At 41.8% G+C, this 23387-nt stretch overlaps 1 protein-coding gene across 1 annotated transcript in view; it reads left to right on the forward strand.

Annotated features, from left to right (window-relative positions):
- Window positions 1-21449: 21449 nt before the first annotated feature.
- The window catches only part of LOC308147283 (NACHT and WD repeat domain-containing protein 2-like), a gene marked incomplete at both ends in the record, with an annotated part of 52914 nt that continues 50976 nt past the window's right edge, over window positions 21450-23387 (forward strand). Inside the window, 2 exons of the mRNA XM_080519390.1 lie at window positions 21450-21464; window positions 22471-22642. Of these exons, the coding sequence (XP_080375516.1) occupies window positions 21450-21464; window positions 22471-22642 (187 nt within the window). The remainder of the gene's footprint in view (window positions 21465-22470; window positions 22643-23387) is intronic.

The following is a 23387-nucleotide window of genomic DNA, read 5'->3' on the forward strand; positions in this document are numbered from 1 at the left end:
TTCAAAAAGTCTAGTTAATTTCATGTTGAGTGGGCTGAACCGGTGAAATAGTGTCATAATAACCTTTAAATTTAAACTTTAAAGTTTTTCTTTGTTGTGACAAAACTATACATAATAAAAATGTCCATATTTCATTATACCAAAAAAATGACTCCTAAAAACGACTCTAATCTCAACATAAAGACAATTTTAATGAAACCTTCTGGTGCAAATTACAGTGAAATGTACCAAAAACTTTTAAAAATTCACCCGGACAACATGACTTTGAGACCAATGCTTTCTCACAACGAAGTGGCCATCTTTCAAGGCAGCATCACTGTGCTCTTCAGATTTTTTCCTTGTTTTTGTTAAATCAGTGTTTTCTTTGAAGATTTTACAATTTGCTTGATGGTTTGGCAGACCACAATGGAGCCTCTTGTGGGCCAGTCTTGGACCACAGGCCCCATTTTTGACTCCCTTGGTGTAGATAGTCATTCATTCAAGCTGGAAGCACTTTGTTGTGGCACAGAACTGCAATTTGGTTATTTTCATTGGAAGCTGTTGGTAAAATCACTGCTCAACAACTTATATCCTCAACATCCCCGAATGTGGTTTGGTTCATGCTTAAGACTAATAGTTCCAGAACTTCTGCTCACTAATTACTTGTATGAAGACGAATTAAGATTCATTCCTTATTTGACAATAATTACAGTACCATTGTTGAAGTACAGTATTTGAATATGTTCCTATTTTTGCTTGGCATGTTGATGAAGATGCAATGTTGGCTTAAAAACATGTTCATGCACAGTATAACATCTACCAACTTACATGATTCAAACACCATCTATATAAATACAAATGTATACATCATGTGTTTGCACTATAGATGAGCCCTGCTAGTTGCATAAAAATGCCATTATTGGTACGTATCGACTTCACAGGTCATATAAGCAATGGGTGATGTCTTCTATCAGATACAGGAAGCCTCACTGCACACACACACACACACACACACACGCACACACGCACGCGCACGCGCGCACACACGCACTCTTACCCACACATGATTTATCGCAAAGCTATTTTTAGATGACCACAGATCTTCATTTAGCATCAGCCATGAGCTCACATGAGTCTCAAGGAAGAGCCATTTTTACAGATGATCTCCAAAGGCCGTATAAATAATTACGATGCATTAGTCTGGTAACATGAGAAAGCTCATTTTCTAATTTCAGCTTATTTATCAGGCTATGTTCATAGTACAAGGGCAAATGCATCTTTAAATAGAATTTATGTCAGACTAGGTTTCAAATAGATACTATTAGTACATGTGAATGATGCTGCTCACGCGCTGAGTACATATATGGAGCCACTCTCTGAAACCACCACAAATATCAGTCTGTCCCATCAATCAGACTGGACAGACTGCTGTTAGCTGAGGCGGACCTTTCACTCCAGCGCACACGAGTGTGTGTTTTCCACTGTGTGTGCAGCGGTGCCTGGGAGTGACTCGGTCCTCAACACAGCACAACGCTGAACGGGGAAAGCGGGGAGAGCTCCTGACAGGTTGCCGCAGTCATGGTTTATTTGACAGGCGTTCCCCTCGCAACCCTGTCAAATGACACGAGTGCTGAGAATGACGGCTGCGAAAAAAAACCCCAAAATAAATAAAGGTGAAGTGGCATCGACAGCACAACACACTGCCATTCCTGAAGGGTCAGCTGAGCCCGTGATTGGTCAGGTACATGTTGAAGGGAGTCATTGGGTTTATTTCACATCACACGAGTTCATGATTAAATAAATCTATTCACATCTTGCTAGTTACATATTGAACTCAGTTTACCATTAAAACCTTGTGATCACATTATTGGTAACATAGATCCACTGTGGTCTTAAAGTGATAGACACAGCTTAACAATAATGCTCAAGGACACTGACAGGCCCAAAGTGTAAAAGTGAAAATCTGACCTATCATCTAAATGTCGTAGTAAAAACCAAGGCTCATCAGACCATGGCGATGTTTTTCCAATCTTTTTTTTTGGTTCAGTTTTGTGGAGTCACTGTGAACTGCAGCCTCATTTACCCGACGGGAATGACACCTGCTGTCGTCATCTGCTGCTGCAGCCCACTGAACCCAAGTGTCCCTATGTACACAAGTTGAACGAAACTATTTACTGAAGTGATGCAGTGAAAGAATCTAACAACATTCAGAGTGAACAGACAGCGTGGTTGTCAGCGGACCCTCCCTCAGAGGAGCAACAGCTCTCCTGGGAGAGCTGCTCGCTCGGCTGCAGCTCAGGTACCCACCACTGTGACTGCCGCCGAGGAACTGCTTCAAGTGACTGTCAACGCTTCATCCGACTCTTCCCATCTGAGACGCAGAGAGTTTGACAGAAGTTTATACCACCCTCAATGCCACCAACCTGTCAATTAGTGCAGCTATCATTAGGAAAGTGACGGCTTCACGCTCAGGCGTCGACGTGCATCTGCTGTGTTCATGCCGGCAGAAAAAAAACATGTGGTGCAAAGAAAGACACGATCAAAGGTTCACTGAACAATTCATTGTTGTATAACACGACAAACATCTGAAAAGTTAGATTTTGCTCGATTATGTAAGATTGTGTAATAGCTTGAAAGTAATTTGGATGGCACGCTGACTTCAGATTGAGACGAGAGTGGCATTTCTGATATTTTGGTGTTGCACCTTGAATAGATTGTTCACGTGTTGAACTGAAAATGACTCATATCTGAACTTTAAAATCATGGTTGATAAAGAAAACTAGGATGTTTTGTTTAGTTGTTTTGTTTTTTTAAACCTAAGTCCGGTTTTATACATCGACAAACCTGGGCTTCACTTTGACACACTTGAAAATCTTGGGTTTGCGTCCATTTGGAGGAGGATAGACAACAACTGCTGTTGCCTTCGTGTTGAAGCACTTTCAGCTTGGATGATAAAGGTCCATGTGAAGATGGGTTCAGCATCACATTTGAATATCTAACCAGCTTCCATAATAACATCGATTAATTTGAGGGAACTCCAGAGGTTGCCAATTAGGAAGGGCCACGTGCGTGCGTGCGTGTTTTTATTACAAAAACAGCCAACAGCACCAACTTGTGACCGAGTTGCATGTGCAATGCATGAGTTGCAGTGTACACTAATCACTGCTTGAGCCCAGAGTATGAAGGATATCCTTAATTAAAAATAGCGATGAGACTGCAGATCATAAACACCGATTCTTGCTCTTCTCCATACTTGAGTGTAAGAACACCTATGATAGCGACAAAACCTGGGAAACAAACTGCATTCTCACCAATATTCTTCCCATGAACATAACGTGTTACCATCAACACTACTTAAATACTATGATATAGGAAACTGTTAAATCGATTTAATGTGTAATAGCCTCGGTCAGGCAAGAAAAAGTCAACAATATGGTATTAAGCTCTTTACACTATCAAAATTATTATTTGAAGGAGTACAAATATTGCCTGCATAGATTTTAACCAAACTACTGAATAACACCAATTATGAATCATTCATTGACTAAGCTTGGAGAGACGGCACACAAAGAAAGAGAGAGAACGTGAGTGAGGCAGAGCAAAATACTGGCTTCATTAGAATGAATGAAAACTGTAGATAATCACTTCATTTGCCTTAATTTGGGGTGCTTTGATCCTGTTTGCAACCATTTGACTAAAACATGAGGAATCTTCACTCTTGTGGTAATGCAATAAAGGAAATGCAATAAAACCTACAACTTGCTTCTATTAAATTGCCCCAACAGTCTGGTAACAGAGACATTTATTAAAGACATCCACCTTGGATTGGTCGTACTTTTAAGTTTGGTGTAAATCTGGCATGTTGTGGGGTTAGAATACAGATTTTGTAGGCTATGGTTCCAACAGTAATATTAGGGTACAACTTCAGACTTTTTTCTGAACACTGGTATAAAATGCAACATCTCTATCAATTGCTGGATATCTTTTATTTATTTTTTTTATTTAGTTAAAATATGTAGCTCTCTCTAACTGATTAGCAGTGTCCCAGTTAAAAGTTGTGTTTATTGGATTAAACCTTCATAAAACAGCAACAACCATACGACTGCTATCTCTAGAAACAGCTAAACATGATAAAACAGCTAAAGATGGAATTCAATTTCAACAGTTCTAAATTGGATTTAATGAACTAGTTCAGAAAAACTACATATACAAAAATTCTGAGCTTAGGTAAAAGGCAAATTTTGAACTCATAAAAACTGCATCTTAACAACATAAATACGCGCCCGTTTTTAAATCTGGATAAGTAAGTGACTCAAAAGAGGAAAAATCACACCCAAATCGAAATAGGCTATGAATGTCTGGTGTTTTTTTGTTTTTTTTGTGGCTGGCTTCTCTTCTTAGTGGTCGGAGTAATGTTGACATTTATCCACCACCATTTGCCGTACGACAGATATCCAGTCTCATCGTAAAGCAGCAAGGACACCAAGCTTGACCTTTTGTTTGCTCGCGTCCCGTGCTTATAAAAAAATGCCTCTTTTTAACCGTTGTTTTCTCTCCCCAAGGGTCCAATCAATGCAGCATCTCTTTAAATTTTCTCCCCACACTCACCAGCAGGCTATTGCACAGACATACACTCTCCCGCCTTTGCATTGCTCAAAGGCACATTTGCAACTATTTGCTTTTTAGCTTCCTCCCACGCGGCTTCCATGCATAATTCTCTTTTAGCTTAGCCGCGCTACGTTCCGGCTCCTCTGACCTTTAAGCTTCTTCCATTTAAACAAGTCCCGCCTCCTGCCAATCACCTGGCACGCCACCGCAGACAGATGTTTGTTCGGCCAATGGGATAACAAGAGGCACGTACAGATGTTACCTGGGCCCAGGAGATGCTTTTGAGTGGCAGGCCCAGACGTTGGGAAACACTTTTAAAGCTAATCAGTCAGAGACGCTCACACGCTGTTGCAGACAGCGCGGGGTAAACGCACACTTGGGGCTGCGGGAGGGCTTTTAATTACATGTGCAGGACGAGAAATAATCTGATGAGAGCCTCGGAAAAGATGTGTTTATACAGGTTACATATAGACACATAGTCTCTTAGGAGTGATACCTAGGGCGCCGTGGCTTTCTCCACGGAAAACATGTCGCCATGGCAACGGGTTGAAGCGCCAGCTAATGGCCTTATCAATTCAGTCCAAATGACTTTCAGGCAAAACAATGGACGACTCCTCAACCTGTGGAAGCGCCGCAGTGGAGGCGAGCGTGGCTCGCCTCCACTGAGTTAGAGTCCATCTCAATCTTTAAGGATTACACAAATATGCTCTGAAGAGAGGTAACACAGACACACACACACACACACACACACACACACACACTCACAAAGAACACACCACTTCAACATAAACTTGGTCATATAGGTGCTGCATGTTTACACACACACATGCAAATAACACTCCATCATGTTGACAGGTCCATAAGTAGGTTTCATTTTCATCTCCATCTCTGCTGGACTCACACATACACACAAAGACACTCACACACACTCAACAGCATCGTCCCAGTGGAATCCATCTTCATTTGTTGTGTTTGAGAGCAGCCCAGAGATTCAACTGGGCTCTCCTCCATAACTCATCCTCATGTCTCCACATGCTCCTCGTAGGTCTTCTCTGCTGTTTAAACACCACAGCCACGCTCTCCTTAAACCAACAGCCAGCACACTTCAGTATTTCTCCGCCATCTCCCCACAGATTAAACCACAAATCCTGTTTTATGACAGAATGTCATGTAATGTAAATGTAAATGTCATGTAAATTCCCGAAAATGTAAGATTTTTATAGTCTTTTTAAAGGACCATTAAGCATAGATTATAATCGATTGGTGCTTTGCACAAAATATTACAGTAAATTGCAACATAGTCTCCAAGAGAGTGCCTTCTGACTAGAACCAAATTGCTGCTTTTAAGAGGAACTGAAGAAAAACTAAAGCTTCTTCAAGTTTGTGTCTGTTTATAGAGATTAATTATTTTGTGAGAGGATTTTCCATCCACATACAAGATGCATATGTCGAAAATATTATAAGGCATCTGTGAGTAAATCTTGACTAACATTTAATTATCTCGGGGTCCGTTTATGACCCTTTATTTGGAAGTTAAAATATGATCACCTTACATTTTGATAGAGCTGAGATATGTTTCAGAAACAGAATGTCAAAGTAACTAATAATATCCATTATTAAAAGTCCCAGCCTGTAAGTTAAGTTGACTGAAAGTTCTCTTATGCCTACACACGTTCCCTTTTCGCTTAATCTTTCATGGTTTATTTTGGCTTTTAGCTTTTGTTTTTAAGATATATTCATCAAGATGTCTGGTTTTCATTGCTCTTCAAGGTACTGTTCACATTAAAAAGCTCATCTCAATTGAGAGCAGGACTCTTTAAAATAGCACTCCCTTTTCCAGGTGGATCCATATTCTTGAAAATGTGGTACTGCTGAAAGCATCTGGAATGACAGTTTTCAGTTTTTACTCAAAAAGCTTATTTTGTAAACAGGGCATAAGTGTCTCCAATCTATCATTGATGTTTATTATATGGTCCAAATGTCAGTCGTCTCTGGGAGGCCATTCTCTAGCAGTAGGGGGCCCCATTAGGGCGATTCTTGACCTGAGATAGAGGCAAAAGGGGTTTCATCACATACTCACTATTCAGTAAAGGGCAGTCCTCCCTGGGGACCGTCGTAAAGCTGTAAAATTCATGACGTCGCCAAAAGATGTTCACCACTTTTTGTTGCTATTACATTGACTGAAGCAAGCTGACTGGTTCTTATTTCTTCAAAGCAGGAAAAAGCAGCGTGTTCTGTTCAAAATAATGATGACAGAAAGTTCAGTTAACTACGTTCCATCATCAAAGTATTCTAAGCGCTGGATTTTGGAGAAACTGTATGACACAGGCAATTCATCACCACCCAACAAACAATAATGCAACTTATATTTTGCACATTTTACCCTTGAGGCATGTTCATTCTCAGTCAGAATATTTCCACACATTGCCATTAGATCCGATACTCGGGGGGGAAGACAACATACAAGATGTGCCTGTCACAGACCTGCAAAAATCCTCCGTCTTTGCATTTAACAGGCTGTTTTCCCTAACGTTAACTGAAAGCATTTGTTGTGTACCATTACCTGAACCAGTTTTTCTGCCATAAAAATGTTGGCACGGGAGGCTCAATAAAAATAAAAAATAAAAAAGGATTAAAATGTTTGACTGTCAAAACAAACTCAGTGTCACTCTGACAATTCCCTTTAACCTACTAATGCATTGCTCTCTGATGAATATCCTTCCATCTGGTTCTTGTGAGGTTCATTTTTTTGGGATGCCCAGTGCTGTTAATTATAAATGGGTTGTCTTTGTGAAGTAAGGCTCAGTGTGTGTGTGTGCGTGTGCGTGTGCGTGTGCGTGTGCGTGTGCGTGTGTGTGTGTGTGTGTGTGTGTGTGTGTGTGTGTGTGTGTGTGTGTGTGTGTGTGTGTGTGTGTTTCATGTGTCAGTGCACCAAGCCAGGTGTACTGTGTGTGATTAGTATGTTTGCATAGAACAGATCCGGGAAGCAAAATTAGATTAGAAAGACAATGGAAATTTTCTATGCTATACTTGTGCTTTTATTGTCATCTTCCAGTGGCACTTTGAGCGATGTTGAGTAAGACAAGAGTTATTATGCAATACTGAAGGATCAGGGTTGATACGAAGACAAAAAAAAAGAAATAATTGGGATGGGTTGCGATGTGTTATTGTATAATTTAGAAACACTTGGTGGGGCGAACTGGAAAAGCCTCAGAGCTGCTGGGGTATTTGGCTTCAGCGAAGCTAAGCTAAAGCTAGCCTGGGCCGCACTAAGCTGGCTGGTAATAAGAGACTTGATAGAGTGTAATCTGTCAGTGTGCCAAACTGCCGCGATCCTGCGGGAGCTCATTAGCTTAGCATCCTGCCTCGGTGGTCCTGACTTGAATGAATGGGAGCACGAAGACGGAAACAAGCGAGCTGCCTGCCACAAATCACTCCTCTGCCCATTTCTAACCGTTCACGTCTACCCTGTTTACATCTTTTTTCCTCCAACCTTTTCTTGTCATATTCCACATCTTGCTTTCCCAAAAGTGTCTTCTTTTAAATAAAGTGAAAAATACCCCTCCCTTTTTTTTTTTGCACCATCTGCTTCTTCCCTTACAATTATCTCACTTCTGCCTGACAGCCAGTGAAGTGTTTACATCTTTGCCGAGTTACACCTACCATTTGTGGCTGCACAAGACGGGTGAGCCAACAGTCAGAAAGTCCCATGTGAAGACACGCCAGGCTAAATGTCTTCCTGGGAACGGTCTAAACAGTGCTTTTCCACACCCGTGAACCAGACCCACCTGTGGATCGTGATATATGGACTTTAATTAGAGGCTTTTTAACTGAGATGTCAACTGTGTGTGGTGGTGGTGGTGGGTTATTAAGACTGGATCGCCTGCGCTGCCTTGTTGACAAGTAATCAGAATGCAACCTCGGTTGAAATCAATCCCTGGGTATAGTTTTGGAGCCAGTCAGGTAAGCTTTCTGTAACAAGACGGCATTAGGTTACAAGCACATTCATGCACAGACGGATTCCTTTAAGCGATTATCTGTCATTTGGATGAAGTCATGAGTAAAAATAAATAAATAAAAAGAGGAAGAAGAAGCACGACATACACGTGAAAAATTAAAGCGTGTGGAAATATCGGTTTTATGAGCTCTGTGGATGTACACCTCCATTATTTAGCAGTTCTTGGAGTGAAGCATAGCCGATCAAAGCCCTCACGCCTCCACTGTAGGGAATTTTTAGCGTTTCAGGAAGGAAACTTGTCACCGCATCCCGCTCATCAAAAAAGCGCTTTTGATCATTTACAATCACAGGATGGCATGCATTATTCTTCACACACACACACACACACACCAACACACACATCATCTGCACTACAGCAGGCAGCTCGATTATTAATCAAGAGATTTGGCATTTGTGAGTCACTTTTCCATGCACCGTGGGGAAAAAGCTGAACAATTTGTTCACAAGTGCCCAAATTCTGAAAATGCCTGCATCCATAGCACAAACGCAAACGGACAGCGAGCGCTTTCAAAATGTTCCTCACAGGCTTGCATAACGAGGCTGTCGTAACTGAAATGTACACTTAAAACCCCGCCATCACTGAGATTTTGTGTACAACCAGAGAGAACTTTGAATTACAGAATAGTGAAGGAGGGCCCAAATCCGATGAACACCACCAGCGGGGATCAGCAGGAGAGGACGGGAAGGGGGATCAGAGCCCAATCCTCTCCGACATACTTCACATCATTTCTTTCATTCCCACTGAAGCTGCTGTACTTTACACACACGCTAAGAATAGTGGAAGTTTGTCGAAGCTTTGGCACAGAGGAAAAGAACAGCTCCCGTTCTTCTTCAGCTGCGGTACAGTAGCGGGACGCGCACCCCAGAGGCCAGAATATCTTTGAAGTGCAGCTACATCAAAGCTTATTCTCTCATACTCATTTTCTAATCTCTGACTGTGCCCTCCAGTCATCAGCCCTCATGTTTACTGCTTTTGCTTCATGAATGAAATGATTGACATGAACACCAAAGGTTTTTTTTTGTTTTGTTTTTCAGGTGGAAATCAGCTCGCTACACACCTGGGTCTAAAGCTTAAAGGGCTTTTGACGCAACAAATTAAAGATATGCAGTCCATGTGCTCACTTTGATAGTATTATCCAAAGATGAGAGGGAAAATGAATAGAATTTCTTTTAAAGTGTTTTATGAAGTATGACTTCATACTTTTTAAATCCGTTTTTGATACAAAAGCTTCATTCTATTCCAATAGATTTTGAATGATCAATGACTTGCATGTGTTTTAACACCAAAATCATGTGTATTTATTTGACAAAAAACAATTATGCTTTGCATAAAACCACAGGGCAAATTGCTCTGGTGTCCATGCTCTTGGTTACAAATACATCCACACTTTCATGCCAGAGTTGTTGAGCTCAACTTTCCTATCCGTCTCATGCATTGCATACACTAGCCAATAATTGGCCTCTTTAACCACCGTGTCTGACGCCACTCAGCAGGAAGACATCTGCTACTTCAGGTATGTCAAAACTAAAAGGAACTTTCTCAACAAAAAACAAACAAACACTGCAGGAAGCTTGTGATGGTGGATGATCCAGGCCACCCTGAACCATTTCCTGGTGAAGGTGCCATTGGTTGAGACTGCTGGAAGAGAATCATTAAGGAGGTCAGCTCAGTCCTGGGATGCCCCCTCGACCTGCTGGAGGTGGTGGGAGAGAGCAGAATGATGGGTAGCCCACCCTATTAAGACACCCTGAGTGCACCAGAGATCTCCTTCAGAAACTGACACTTTCACCCCAAGTGTGTGAAGTAACGATACCGCAGGTCCTTCCTCCATGCAGCTGTGAGACTGTACAATGAGCCCTGCTCTCAGGAACGCCACCCCATAACCAATCCAATGCACACACTGTACTTTTAACTCTTGTAAGAATGTAAATAATGCCACAGTCATAATCTGATTGTATATTTTTACTGTTATTGTTGTTATTGTTTTACATACTTATTATTTATTGTTCATATTCTTTTCTTTTGCTACTCTTCTATTTATTGCTACTATAACTATGCAAATTTCCCAATTCAGGGACAAATAAAGGAATATACATCAGTCTGACTTCCTTTTTTGTTTTTGGCTCATATTTCTGGATGTCAGCTTTTGCTCATTTCACGATTTTAGGACCCAATATCTTTATCTCAAACCATGTTTCCAGCACAGGCACCTTCATCTCTACTTTTAGGTGGCAATCTTCAGCATTCCTTGAGTGTCATGAGAAATATGACTTCTCTTGCCCTTTCCCAAAGGGTCCTGGATGGGCAGTGTATGGTTCAGGCTGCACCACCACTTCATTTCGCCCCTGAAGCTCTTCTAAATGCCCTTGGTTGTTTTCTTAACCAACTCACACTTCTCTTGAAAATGGCTTTGTATTGCTGGATGTAGTTTAAGGTCATTGTGCTGCTGATACATTTTCAAAGTACCTGTCATCCTTCTTGTGAGTGTACCATTGGTCGCTATCACCCAGAACATGATTGAGTATCCGCCATGTCTGTGCATGTTCGGCAGCCTGGACAAAAGAAGACCTGAACTGATGAAGACACTTGGAGAGTGGGGCAAAACATCTTCCAAGACATATGATCAGGTCCATTTGACCCGATTCAGTCACTAAGACAAACCGACACCATGTTTTGCAATAAGTAAGCTGGACTTTTCTTTATAGGCATTTTTTATTAATTTCTTTTCTTTTTTTCCATTTATTGTGTTATTTGAAGTGCCTTCTTAGTCTTTTTCCATTAAGCCTTATTTTTGTAAATTACATAGACTTCTACCAGTGTTTCAAAGAAACTGAAACCAGCCCATTTTAAAAGAGTAAAACAAACATTTATACTGTATTTAACCAAAATTAGGTGTTATTTTGATCAACAACTTTAAAATCTAGCTAAATTACACAAATTGCGTGCAAGTGTGTGTCTGTGTAAAATACTGAAGTACTTTTTAGTAGTTGAGTAAATATTGACTTTTTCCCCATAATCATACTGGTTGCTCTGCATACATTTGTGAAGATGCTCTACATAGGATATTTTGACAAGCAATCCAACCGAGAGAATTATTATTATTGTTATTAGGCTCTGTGATGTGAATTACAATGAACAAAACAGTAACACTAACAGACACCTGTCCAAATGCACAACCTCGGAATCACAAAAACTAAAATAATATACACTTTGATTCTTGTTATTGTGACCTTTGGCACTCATTTGAATACCCACGGTTTAATCCAGTCTCATGTGTTCAGACCCTTCAGCCCGCGGATAGCCAAGCAGACACGTGAATGGAAATGTTTGCAAATGGGGAACAGGAAATTATGAGACAGAACATAGAGGGTAACACACAAGGGCACACACACACACATGCACACTCACGGCCAAATCTATCACACGGGCATGAGGGGATGACTGTGAGTGGAATTCAAATTATTTGATTGCTTCTTGCAGCCAATAAACAAGATGATCTCTTTCACACACCAGCACCACTGTGAATTCACCCAGACGGAGCAGGAATGTAAAGGACTTGTATGTAATGATTATTTCCTCCATTGTTTCAATCAGCAGGTCAAATAAAAGCTGGAGTTCATCCCATACAATTTACAGAACAAGAAAGAACACTGAGGGGTGATTTTTCACTTGAAAGAAATGGCGGCTTCCACGCAAACAAGAAACATGTTGAGAAACCCAAGCCCCGTTTCCTTTCTGAGCCTTCCCTTTTGTTCCTTCTGCTGTTTATTGATGAAAAGCTGCAGCTACCTGTGTACACACACACACACACACACACACACACACACACACACACACACACACACACACACACACACACACACACACACACACACACACACACACACACACACACACACACACACACACACACACACACACACACACACACACACACACACACACACACACACACACACACACACACACACACCATTTTAAGGCACATACACAGTAACTATTCAGCGGGGGGAGGGGTATCCTCTCAAACGCATCCATGTTGAAGGCTTCTGCTGCCGCATCCGTCACGCCAACCAAGACAAACATATGGCAGAGACGCCAGGCTGGTCTTTGCAGAAATTCACCCACAGATGTTTGGTGATGAACTGCGTCTCTGTTGAAACGCTGACGAGTACTCACTAAGATGCTAATGTTTTATTTCTACTGTTTTCAAGCCATGGAAGATAAGAAAAAAGCAGCTGGGAACGTTGGTTTAATTGCACCCGCAGCGTGTAACATACATTTAACATGAAGCAACATGTGTCAACAACACCAAGAGGTGTTCCAGATTATTTCCACAGAGATGTTCCATATCAGCACATATTTTATTATTAAAAACTGTTACACAACCAGAAACAGAGGTATGACACAAATCCTACAATTCCTATATAATAAAAAGAATTTTAAAACTACAAATATATTCACATAACAAAAGATGAGTTTGTCTGGCTATTTCGTTGTTGTAACATTGCTTTTTGGACCATTTGCATGCATTTGTGGGATGAGGAGTAGAGTTGTGTGTGTAGGTTTTAGTGTGTAGGTCATTTTTTTTCACCCTTGCTTGATGGAAAAAGTCAGTCTATGGCTGTGTTGGTGACTCAGATCAGTTTGATCGCGTTGAGGTCGAGAGTGCCAAAAACACCTGGGGACATACTCGGCTCTGCTGTTCATTCCACAACTAGATCATCCTTAAAGATATGGCATTACTGAAACAATATATAAATAGGTTTTCAATTGCTATAAGATTTCCGATAAGCTTTGTTGCAACAAAGAAATAATCTATCAAACACACAGTTTCTCACTTTATGCATCAAGTGCACTTTATGCACTTAATTTTTAGGTATACGTAAACACATCCAATGGGCAAAAATAAGCACAAGAAATTCCAGATATGTTGCGTTTCCAAAAACAGGACGATCTGATAAGCAGACAGAAATAAAGACAAGCTAAAAACCAATATTGCTTGTACGAGGACTGGAGAAAAGAAGAGAAACTGACTGTGATGGAAAGAAACACAGAAGGCTAATTGTGATGAACCAGGATCAACACAGCAGTTATATGTCGCCATTAAAAACTACAGTTTTACACCAACACCACTTGTTTGTTTTCTTTTTCAGGACTTTTTTTTGACATATGTGACAAAGAACGAGTTTACATGAGGTTTCAAATAAATTTTCCATTTATTTTTCAGAAATGTTTCACGTTTACACAGCAACATTTTGAAAATGATGTCCATTTTCTATTTCTAAATTAAATCTTATGAAAGTCTTATCTTCAGTTTATTTTTATTTAGATTAAGATTCGGACAACTTGATCCCTAATAAGGGGTTTGTTTGTTGCTTTCAAGTTCATTTACTTAGTTTGCACAACCTATCGCCAGTTGATGCATTTAAAGTATTTGAGTTAAAACATTTAAAACATTTAAAATATTGAATGTTGAGTATAGAGTCCTGTACATATAGAATAAATACTTGTGTTTCCCTTCATGGTTTAGTTTTTAGTCTTAAAAACATTGATTTCAAAGAGTTACGTTAGTATTAGCAATTCACAAATTTGATCTAACTGAAGTCACATTTTAAGCGGCGGAAGACATACGTGATAAATATATTCACATTCCTTCTCCAGACATCACAGTAATCCAATGAGACAAGAACATGGACTTCTTAGCTCTGATCAGCCGTAGTGTGAAAATAGGTTTAGGTCAAGCTACCGTCACTTTCCTCCTTTTTACCACTTTCTTTTCTCATGTCAAACAAATTGCCAGTTGCTGCTGTGGCCGTCGTTTCTTTCCATTTTTTATTTGACGAGCTGTTTACCCTTTTTTGTTCTGGCAGTTGCAGAAACGTCAGGGGATCCGTTTCCGTGAGATTAATTCTTTGAAATCACGAGGCATGTGACAGGACGAGCTGAGCGAACACAAAAAAAGGTTGTAAAGATACGGATATCTCTATATTATGAATAATTTGTCTTTTACTGTTTGAACTGTCACTTGCCATCTGCTGGTTTCCCCCTGTTGTACGTGTGTATAATCTACCTCCTAATTACTCATCCCTTCTATTTTTTTCTTTTTTCTTTTCAAATCAACATGCTCTCATGTTTGTGCACAATGTGGTCATTTCCCTCATAATATATTACTATTGCGTGACTACATATCCCAAAGCGAAGGCACGCACTGCTTATTGGCGGTGGCATGTTAACGCAGCTGTATTTCTCCTGCCATTTTTCCACGTAAATAATGCAACATGCCTCACCAGTATATTCGCTCTGCTGTTTAGGATAGCGTGACAAGAAACATGAGTGTCAAATGGCTAATGGTTTGATCCCATATTTACATCTAGAGAAGTTTAATAAGGAGAAAAGCTAATGACAGGGCAGAGGGCCTTGTTCTTTCTGCATTATCAGATATGCGGCCATTACTGTCATCCTTTCACTTGGCGGCCTGACAGCTTAAATCATGGAGAGAAGAACACTAACTATATTTTACATTATTCATGCTACATTTCCTGGTGGCCGCCTCGTGCACTGCTCTGTGGTGTTTTACTCAGTTTGCCACTCCTCTGGTGGTTTTAGACAAACTATTTCCCCCCGATCCAAAACCTCTTCTCTGTCCCACAAGCTTAAGCCTCGGTCTGGCAGGTCCCAGAACCACGACGCAGAGGAAAGATGGCATCTCTGGATAACATCTCGCTAAAGTGTGATCTAATGAGGAAGTGGAGGAGGGGCGAGCCATCCTCTCTGTGTGTCTCATTCACACACAAATAGGCTTCAACCACTGTTGTTGTGCAGAAGAGAAGAAACGGCACAGAGGACGAGGGCCAATTAGCTGTGCCGTTACGTGTTCCACACAGCTGAAACTTTGATGCAACTTGAGCTTTAAACAAACTTCCACAGCTCAGAAATACAGTCTTGTGAATGCCAGGGGCCTGTTTTGGCTTCTCCGCAGCAGGACCGAGCACCACTTTCAGTGCCAGCGCCGTCTCAGCATGCGCCGAACACGAGATTGATCGCATAATCAACCGCATCTATTTGAAGCTGAAGTCTTGCTGGCAAATTATTTGTTTTGCCAAAGATGTGTGTCAGGACACACACAGGAAATCCTGCACTAAAAATAGTCATGTAGTCAGGAAAATACACGCAAAATAATGTTTTCTTCTTTATATATGCATTATGTCATAATATAGATAATTACAAGATAATAACGTAGCAACTTTTTAAAAGTAATAGCTTCCTGAAAAGCACATTTTCATGAGCCTTATTTTCTTATGTCTGTTGGGGTAATAAGAATGAACAAATGAGAGATGAAAATATACGAAGAAAGTAGCTATAAACAGTACAATAACAGAATGGCATTCAGTCACACAGCACTTCATTTTGGAGAGCAGTGTATTGAAGTGCAGAAGCAAGGATTACAAAACCAACACCCACATCAAAAAACTGAATTAACATAACAGCCGTGATCAAATATCCATCTGATTACAGAGCTTTAGCATCGTAGACGCTTTGATATGTCACAACCATCGCTAATATCATTATCAATGCCTCTGTTATAATTGAGTGTCCAGTAGACCATAATAGAGCAACATTAAGTCTGCACAAGATATGACTGGAACTTCTAAACATGCATGGAATGAAACATATATGGCATATCATCTGCCTCCGGCATATCATCTAACTAATTGATTTTGTCAAACAATCTGAAAAAAACAAAATATAAAATTGTGACAGAGCCCTAAAAGGAATCACCATGTGTGTGTACAAATACTGCATAATACACTGATGGTGCTGAATTGGTAAATGTATGTATAATTGTCGTTCACTATAAATGCAGTATAGAGGTAGCTGCAGCCCTTAGAATAAAACCACCACAAAACTTTGAGTCCATCTATACTACATGTAGAAAACTGAAGAAAAAAAAATGGATGTAAAATAACTGAAGATTTTGTTCAATCCATGTTTGTATGGACAAATAAGTGAGCATTGATGTTTGCATACCTGCATACAGTGTATTTGTGTGCCTTCCACAGAAGTTTTGAGCATGTGCGTCACCATTATGCTGTGTTTAAACCAGATCTGCAATCATTGCACCGTCATTCTCTCCGACTTGAGGAACTGAAAGCATGGACATTTACCAAAAGGTCACAGCAGGAGGACAAACAAACTAATTGGTAACGCGGTGTATGTGGCCACAAATAGCCATAAATTGCTTTGCAGCCATCACCGTGGCTTGTGTTTGGTACAGAAGGCAGCGCCGGCATAGCTGAATTATATCTCACCCTCCCGGTGACCAAATATAACTACGCTGTCTTGGCTGCTTGTTGTGGTAGAGGATTCACACTCTGAGGGTAGTTAGCAGGAGGAGGAGGAGGAGGAGGATTTGTACATGTTGTGTAAAAGTCTGTTTGAATCTGGCTTGAATTGTTGAATATTCAATAGTTTGGCTCCGGTCTCTTGAGCAGAGTGTTGCTGGGATTTAGCGTCTCTGTCATGAATACGTCAACTCTGCATCCAAAGGAAACAATGCAGCGTTGATGCTGGATATGACCAGAAGCAGCAGCTTCAGATGGTATCAGAACAATAAAATGGCTGCAGTCGGTCCTTATCAGTCGCATAGATATGATGTACAGTAGATGGGCCCCATCCACATCTCGTGGACAGCTCAGTGCTCTGCTTATGACCAATATTCATCATAAACATGAAGGATATACACAATAAAGCTAACCTTTAAATGTAAAGTGTGATCCAAAGTGCAAAACAGATCTTTTCTTGGCATCTGAACAACTTGTAACTTCATGGAGTTGCTGGCAACCATCCACTGATCCTATATGGGGGGCGGGAGGTGATCTGTCGTGTCTTAATCCTGTGTTTTCCTGATGAAAGAACGGAACAGCGGGAAAAAACGTTGTTGTAGAGCTCCGATTGGAATCCTGTCTTGGCTAATAGCGGGATTATGTTTGAGTCCACCTAAGCCCACACTGCCGGCTTCTTATTCAGTTATATCCTGGGTATCTCCCGGGTTTTGTTATGTGAGCGGCGTTATTGGATGTGTGAATGTAAACACTGTCTGGAGGAAATGTGGAGGAGGACAGATGCGATCGCAGAGAAATTTCTAATGTTCAAAGTGGCCCAAATGGATTTCATACATCACAATCAAAGCAGTGAGAGCTGCTCCTGTTTGAAGATTGTGAAGATTTTTTTTATTAAATTTTTTTTACTCACGGATAAACCCTGTGATTTGCAAGGTGCCAAAGTTAATCTGCTTTACATAAATAAATTGTAAAACAGCATCTGTTCCTTCAACAAGCTTAAAATTGCAGTTGCAAAATCAGAAAACTGCATAATTATTCAGACAGCACCAATGCACCTGAACCTCCAAGTGAAATTTGAACACAAGCTTTGGGTTTTTTTCCACAAACTTACTGTGGATGCGAGGGTGACGGCTCCTATTAATTAATTTGACATTGTGTGGTAATGAACACTATGAGAGCAATTAAAGTGGTCGTGGTCATGCGATAGTGGCATCACATGAGTGGGTTTGGATTCAAGGACTTGCCAAAGGAAGACCAGAAGACGAATTATTATTAATGAATCACATTCATTCAGTTTGTCATTCGGAGATGACATACGGCTCAAACCACAGATCTACTGAAGCTGGGGTTCACCAAGATCCAAGCCCCTGCAGAGTGTCATATTACACTAACAGAAATCTGACAGAATTGCAATCTCCTGTGTGAATCAACTGCTGTCAAGGCTTTGTGTAAATATTATACACACAATGCTTTCTATCAAAAAAGCCTTTTTTACTCTTCTGATGTGATTGCCCTTCTATTTGTATGTTGATAAAAGTGGACGTGTCCACCAGCATTTGGCTTAAGTGTAATATTTGAGCAAATCGGACGAAACTATTGCAGAGGTGATCCAGAGCGCTCGAAGGAAAGCAGGTTAGGAACCAGGACTGTTGAGGGCACTTAGACAGGAAGTGCGGGGCAGTGATGGCCCAGAGCTTAGAGAGACAAGCTTTTAATCAGAAAGTTGCTGGTTCGAATCGTGGACTGGCAAGAGGGAATGGAGGAAGATTATGGCGGGGATAAGCTGCTGCTTTTCTGCACTGCAATCACCACAGTGGCTCCTTGAGCAAAGCCACTAAAGCCCAAATGCCCCAGAGGAGTCGAACAGTGAGCGACCACTGCATTGAAAGACAAAATACTACACAATCACTTCGCACCACACTTCACATATGATTTTTTTTTTTCTTTCTTCAAATGCACAAGTCAACTCTTCTATGGACTGAAAGGTTCCCTCGCGTTGCCTTAAAAGTTTCAGGAAGATGTCCATTTGTCGCCGAATACCCTTGACATCTGAGTCAGCTAATTAAGGAGCTAATGTACTGGTACCGAAGGGCCCCACACACACACACACACACACACACACACACACACACACACACACACACACACACACACACACACACACACAAATAGGCATTCCCAAATGTCCTCCCTCACACCCACTCTGTCCATTTCTTGCAAATTTCTGCAGAAACAGCCAGTCAACACAGGCCATTAGTACAAAGCATGTGTGTCCTTAATGCGTGTATTTCTTCAAGGTGGCACGTCAGATCTGGTCATGAGTCTGACTCACACTTGCCTAAAGTAGTCCAGGGTCATTGCCAGGAGCAGGAGCCCTTACACGTGCATACAAACCCATTGACAAGTGGCAGTTTTTGCTTGATTACACATACATGTGGAAACACTCACCCAAAGGAATTTACTCACACTCACGGGCACCAAACGAAAGAGCGAGCTAAATGATTTAAAGAACAGGAGTCCTGGAATAGCCCCCAAAAATGTTGTATTTTCAGTCTTTTTGAGGCCCCTTGAGGCATTTTTCAAAGGATGCTCAACTTTTGCCAGTACACACTTCCGGCCTGCCACATCACATCATGCCAGCAAGCTGTGTAAAGTGCATCGTCTGGAAAGCGTGTGGTGCATTAATCCAGCGCAGGTGCACTCATGATTAACTGACTGGGTGTTATGAGACGGAGCGGAACAACCAAGGAAAGAAAGGTCATAACACTGTTGGGAATCGGGGCTCTGGTTCCTGGTGCACCACTTGAGCACTTCCAGAGTCTCCTGCAGGCCCCTTTAAATGGGTCAGCATGGGCCTGCAGAGCCCCAATCATCCTCAGTACCTGCAGCAGCCGGTCGAATTATCTTCACATGCAAAAATTATATCTTAAATTGGCACTTTTCTTCATGCAACTTTGTTATTTAGGCTTCAAAATCTGCCAGGATTATGATGTTAGTTTTTTTTCTTAAATAAAACTGAATCCAGCATTTATTGGAAAATATAAATGTTTTGACTGTTTTTATTTTCTGTACTACTTTATCCACCTGTGGGAAATTATTTGTTGAGTATCATACAGTAAATAAACACACACACACACACACACACACACACACACATTCACAGCGGCAAGCAATATAAAGTCAACAACGCAGTTAAAAAGCATACACACAGCAAGAACATGCAAACTTGGCACAAAGAGCCCCAAGCCCAGACTCAAACCAATGATTTATTGCTGTGAGGCAAACCACTACACTATCACAAAGCCAATTACTCACAATCAAAGGGATAAAATATGACATCTCAACATGCATTCTCTTTGCAGGTGACCATGATTCAAAGGCATTAATGCAGAGGCGGATCTGCGGTTTCTGGCCCTCGGACACACTCTTCATCAGATTCAGAGAAATGCTTGAACACTGAGACTGTGAACGGAGAAAAATATATGGTTCAGCGTTTCCCCCCTCACAAGAACAGCACAGTAATCAATTCCGTTTAGTACAAATCCAATGCACTTAAACCTCCAGTGCGAATAACCAGAGGCTGCAGAGCAGAGGTACATTTATCGATATAGCAATTAATTCAAAAACCCTCCTCCTTCCCATCCACCCCTCTTCTGACTGCCACCCCATCCGTGGAACATAAGGACACGTAACTCATTACTTACAAGTTCGTTGCTAGTTTAAAAAAAAAAAATTGTATTATCTTTTTTGTTGGAAAAGAGTAAAAGCCATTGCGTAAAGTGAATACTTGTTACAATTATGACCGTTTTAAAGATGAAAATCCAACTTTATTCCGGGTTTTGGTGGGTGGAAAGCATGATAGGGCTCGAGGACGAGTTGGCAATAGTGGCGTCACTTTATTTTGGGTCGTGACTGGAAAAGAGCTGTAACGTCATTTACGACAACAAGCCGCTGACTTTGCGCTTCAGTGCAATTTTAACAGGCAGTGGGTGCGCACCAGTCGGTCCACCGGAGAGCGGGCAGACCGGAGCCATAAAGAGCATCCAGCCTCTTGACACCTCCGTCAAGCCAGACACTCAAACCACGAACAACACCGGAATTCAAGCTTTCACTTTTAATTCACAAGCTTAACTTCGAGGAGGCGAAGACCAGGTGAGTACCGAGCTGGAAAACACACGTGTCGACGCATCTGGTAAAAACCCAGCGCTCAAAACGAGATTAACGTGCGAAAACAACGAATCGTTGTTGGGAACGTGTCGATGTTGGCTTTATTTTGAAGTCGACCACCCATGTGGGCTGCTTATTTTCCCTGGCTTCACCTCCACTCGGTCTCAGTCTCAGAGCTCGCTCGGCTCGCATAGACAGCAGGATGGCGAGGGGAGCGCTCCCACACGTTTTACCGTCTCCCGGCTTCGTCCCTCGGTCACAGCGACTCTGATGGGCGTTTTTATCCTCCTTTTACCGTCTTCGACGCTCGGATATTCTCGCAAGCCACGAAATGAAGCGAATGAATGTGAGCAACAAGAAGTATCCTGTTGTTGTGCCTGTCTCCAGCATCACTCGTAGTCAAGTACTCTCTGTGGATGCAGTGCCTCAATGATGTTTTCCTTTTTCTTTTTTGTTTGTTGTCTTTTTGAAAGACAAAAAAAAAGGATTTGATGTAATGATCAGTAGTGGACTACCCAACTTTTCCCCAGCTTTTTTGTTGTTGTCTTTTTCGAGGTTTTCCGACTTTGGAAGAAAGATTTCAGGATAAAACCAACTCCGGAAAACCAGCGACTTGTCGTCTTCTCCCGGCGGAATAACCATTCTTAGCGGTTATTCGCCTTTACAAGCATCTTCTCTTGGGTGGGAAATACGGCGGATGCTTGCCCCTTTTTGTTTTTTTGCTCGAGTTTTGTCTCGTCTTTGTTTGTCTTGTTTTTCCCACAATGGCATGAAAATTCATGAATGCGTCCAAGGACATGTATACAAAATTACGCATGCACCGTGACGGTAGTAGGCTGTGCGTAATATCCTATCATTATATCCGTACCACATGAATGCAGTAACAAAACATATTCAGTGTAATTTTCTATGTTTGGGGGAGGTTTAGTAGATTCATCCTCACTGGTTTGGTGTTTGTGCGTGTGCGCGCGTTGGTGTGTGTGTAGGGTGGGCGATATAGCTATGGCAAGGTGGACGAATAATATTTTGAAAAAGATTTAACAAAAGAAACATTCGGAAAACCCAGTTTAGACGAAAAGAAGTGTATCATTCTGCAATCTGGAGCAAATATGAAAACATCTCTTGCAAGTGTTCGCCAACATTTTGTGCTTCTAAAGTTGGCATGAAATTCAAAACACATTAGAATCAGCTCCATGTCTCTTGCCATAATTAGCCCCCGTTGTGTGTGGATGGATCGGGAGACGAAATCTGTGCGCAAACATGCAAGTCTGTGCGCCATGTGCCGTGAGTGTGCGTGCGTCCTTCGTGCGCTCTAACGTTCTGCGCGCGTTTATGTGTGTGTGTGTGTGCAGCCACGCTGGAAGTCGCCCCCCATGTGGCCGTCGGGAGTGGGGAGCAGGCAGCCCTGCCCGCGGGAGTCGGCGCTGCGCAGGGCAGCCGTCAGCGGCAACATCAACGCCCTGCCGCTGCACCACGTCCCCACCGGCCGCAGCGTCCGGGTCTTTATCTGTGCCAACCCCGACGGTAAGACGACCCCCACCACCCCCCCTTCCCACACCCATCTCAACACCCCTCCTCCTTTACTCATCTCACAGATGTTCCAACGTCAATGTGGCACTTACAATTATTTGAAGGGGAAAATTAATGCAGTGTGATTTGAAAGTGTGCAGACCCCCCCCCCCCCCCCCCCCCCCCAAAAAAAGGCCACAAGTAGAATTTGCAACATCAGCTCACACCGAACTGCTGTATTCCAGTGCAAGCATGAGATATTGTGCCTCACTGTTGCTGTAGATCTCATTAAAAGAAATGAAACACCAAGCTGTGACATTTAAAAGTCCCACTTGCCTTCATGGTTGCATTGGAAGTCCAAATTGAGGTGATATGACAGACGACAACAATTTGGGGCATTTTCCAATGATGCGATGCATAGATTGGCCTTAACAGACAGTGCATGGCGCCAGCAGAGTGCAAGACAGTGAGGTCATGAGGGAGACACCCAGTTGCAGCTCTGTATTTGAATATGCCCTCTGGGCAAAGGGGTAAAAATAGGCTCGGTAAAACTGGAGTAAACAAGGAAGGAGAAGTAGAGTATGCTATGAGAGACAGAGGGAAAGAGAGAGATGGAGGGCAAGCCAAGGTTTTTAAGGTTTGCTCTTGTCGATACGTCCCTGTCATTTGCTTTTCCTCACTGAACAAATAACTGTGGATCCAAAAGAAAGAAATCACGAGACGCCGAATAGCTTGACCTCGGGTCATTGCACCGTTACGT

This window comes from Blennius ocellaris (assembly GCF_963422515.1).
Source record: "Blennius ocellaris genome assembly, chromosome: 23".
Taxonomy (NCBI): domain Eukaryota; kingdom Metazoa; phylum Chordata; class Actinopteri; order Blenniiformes; family Blenniidae; genus Blennius; species Blennius ocellaris.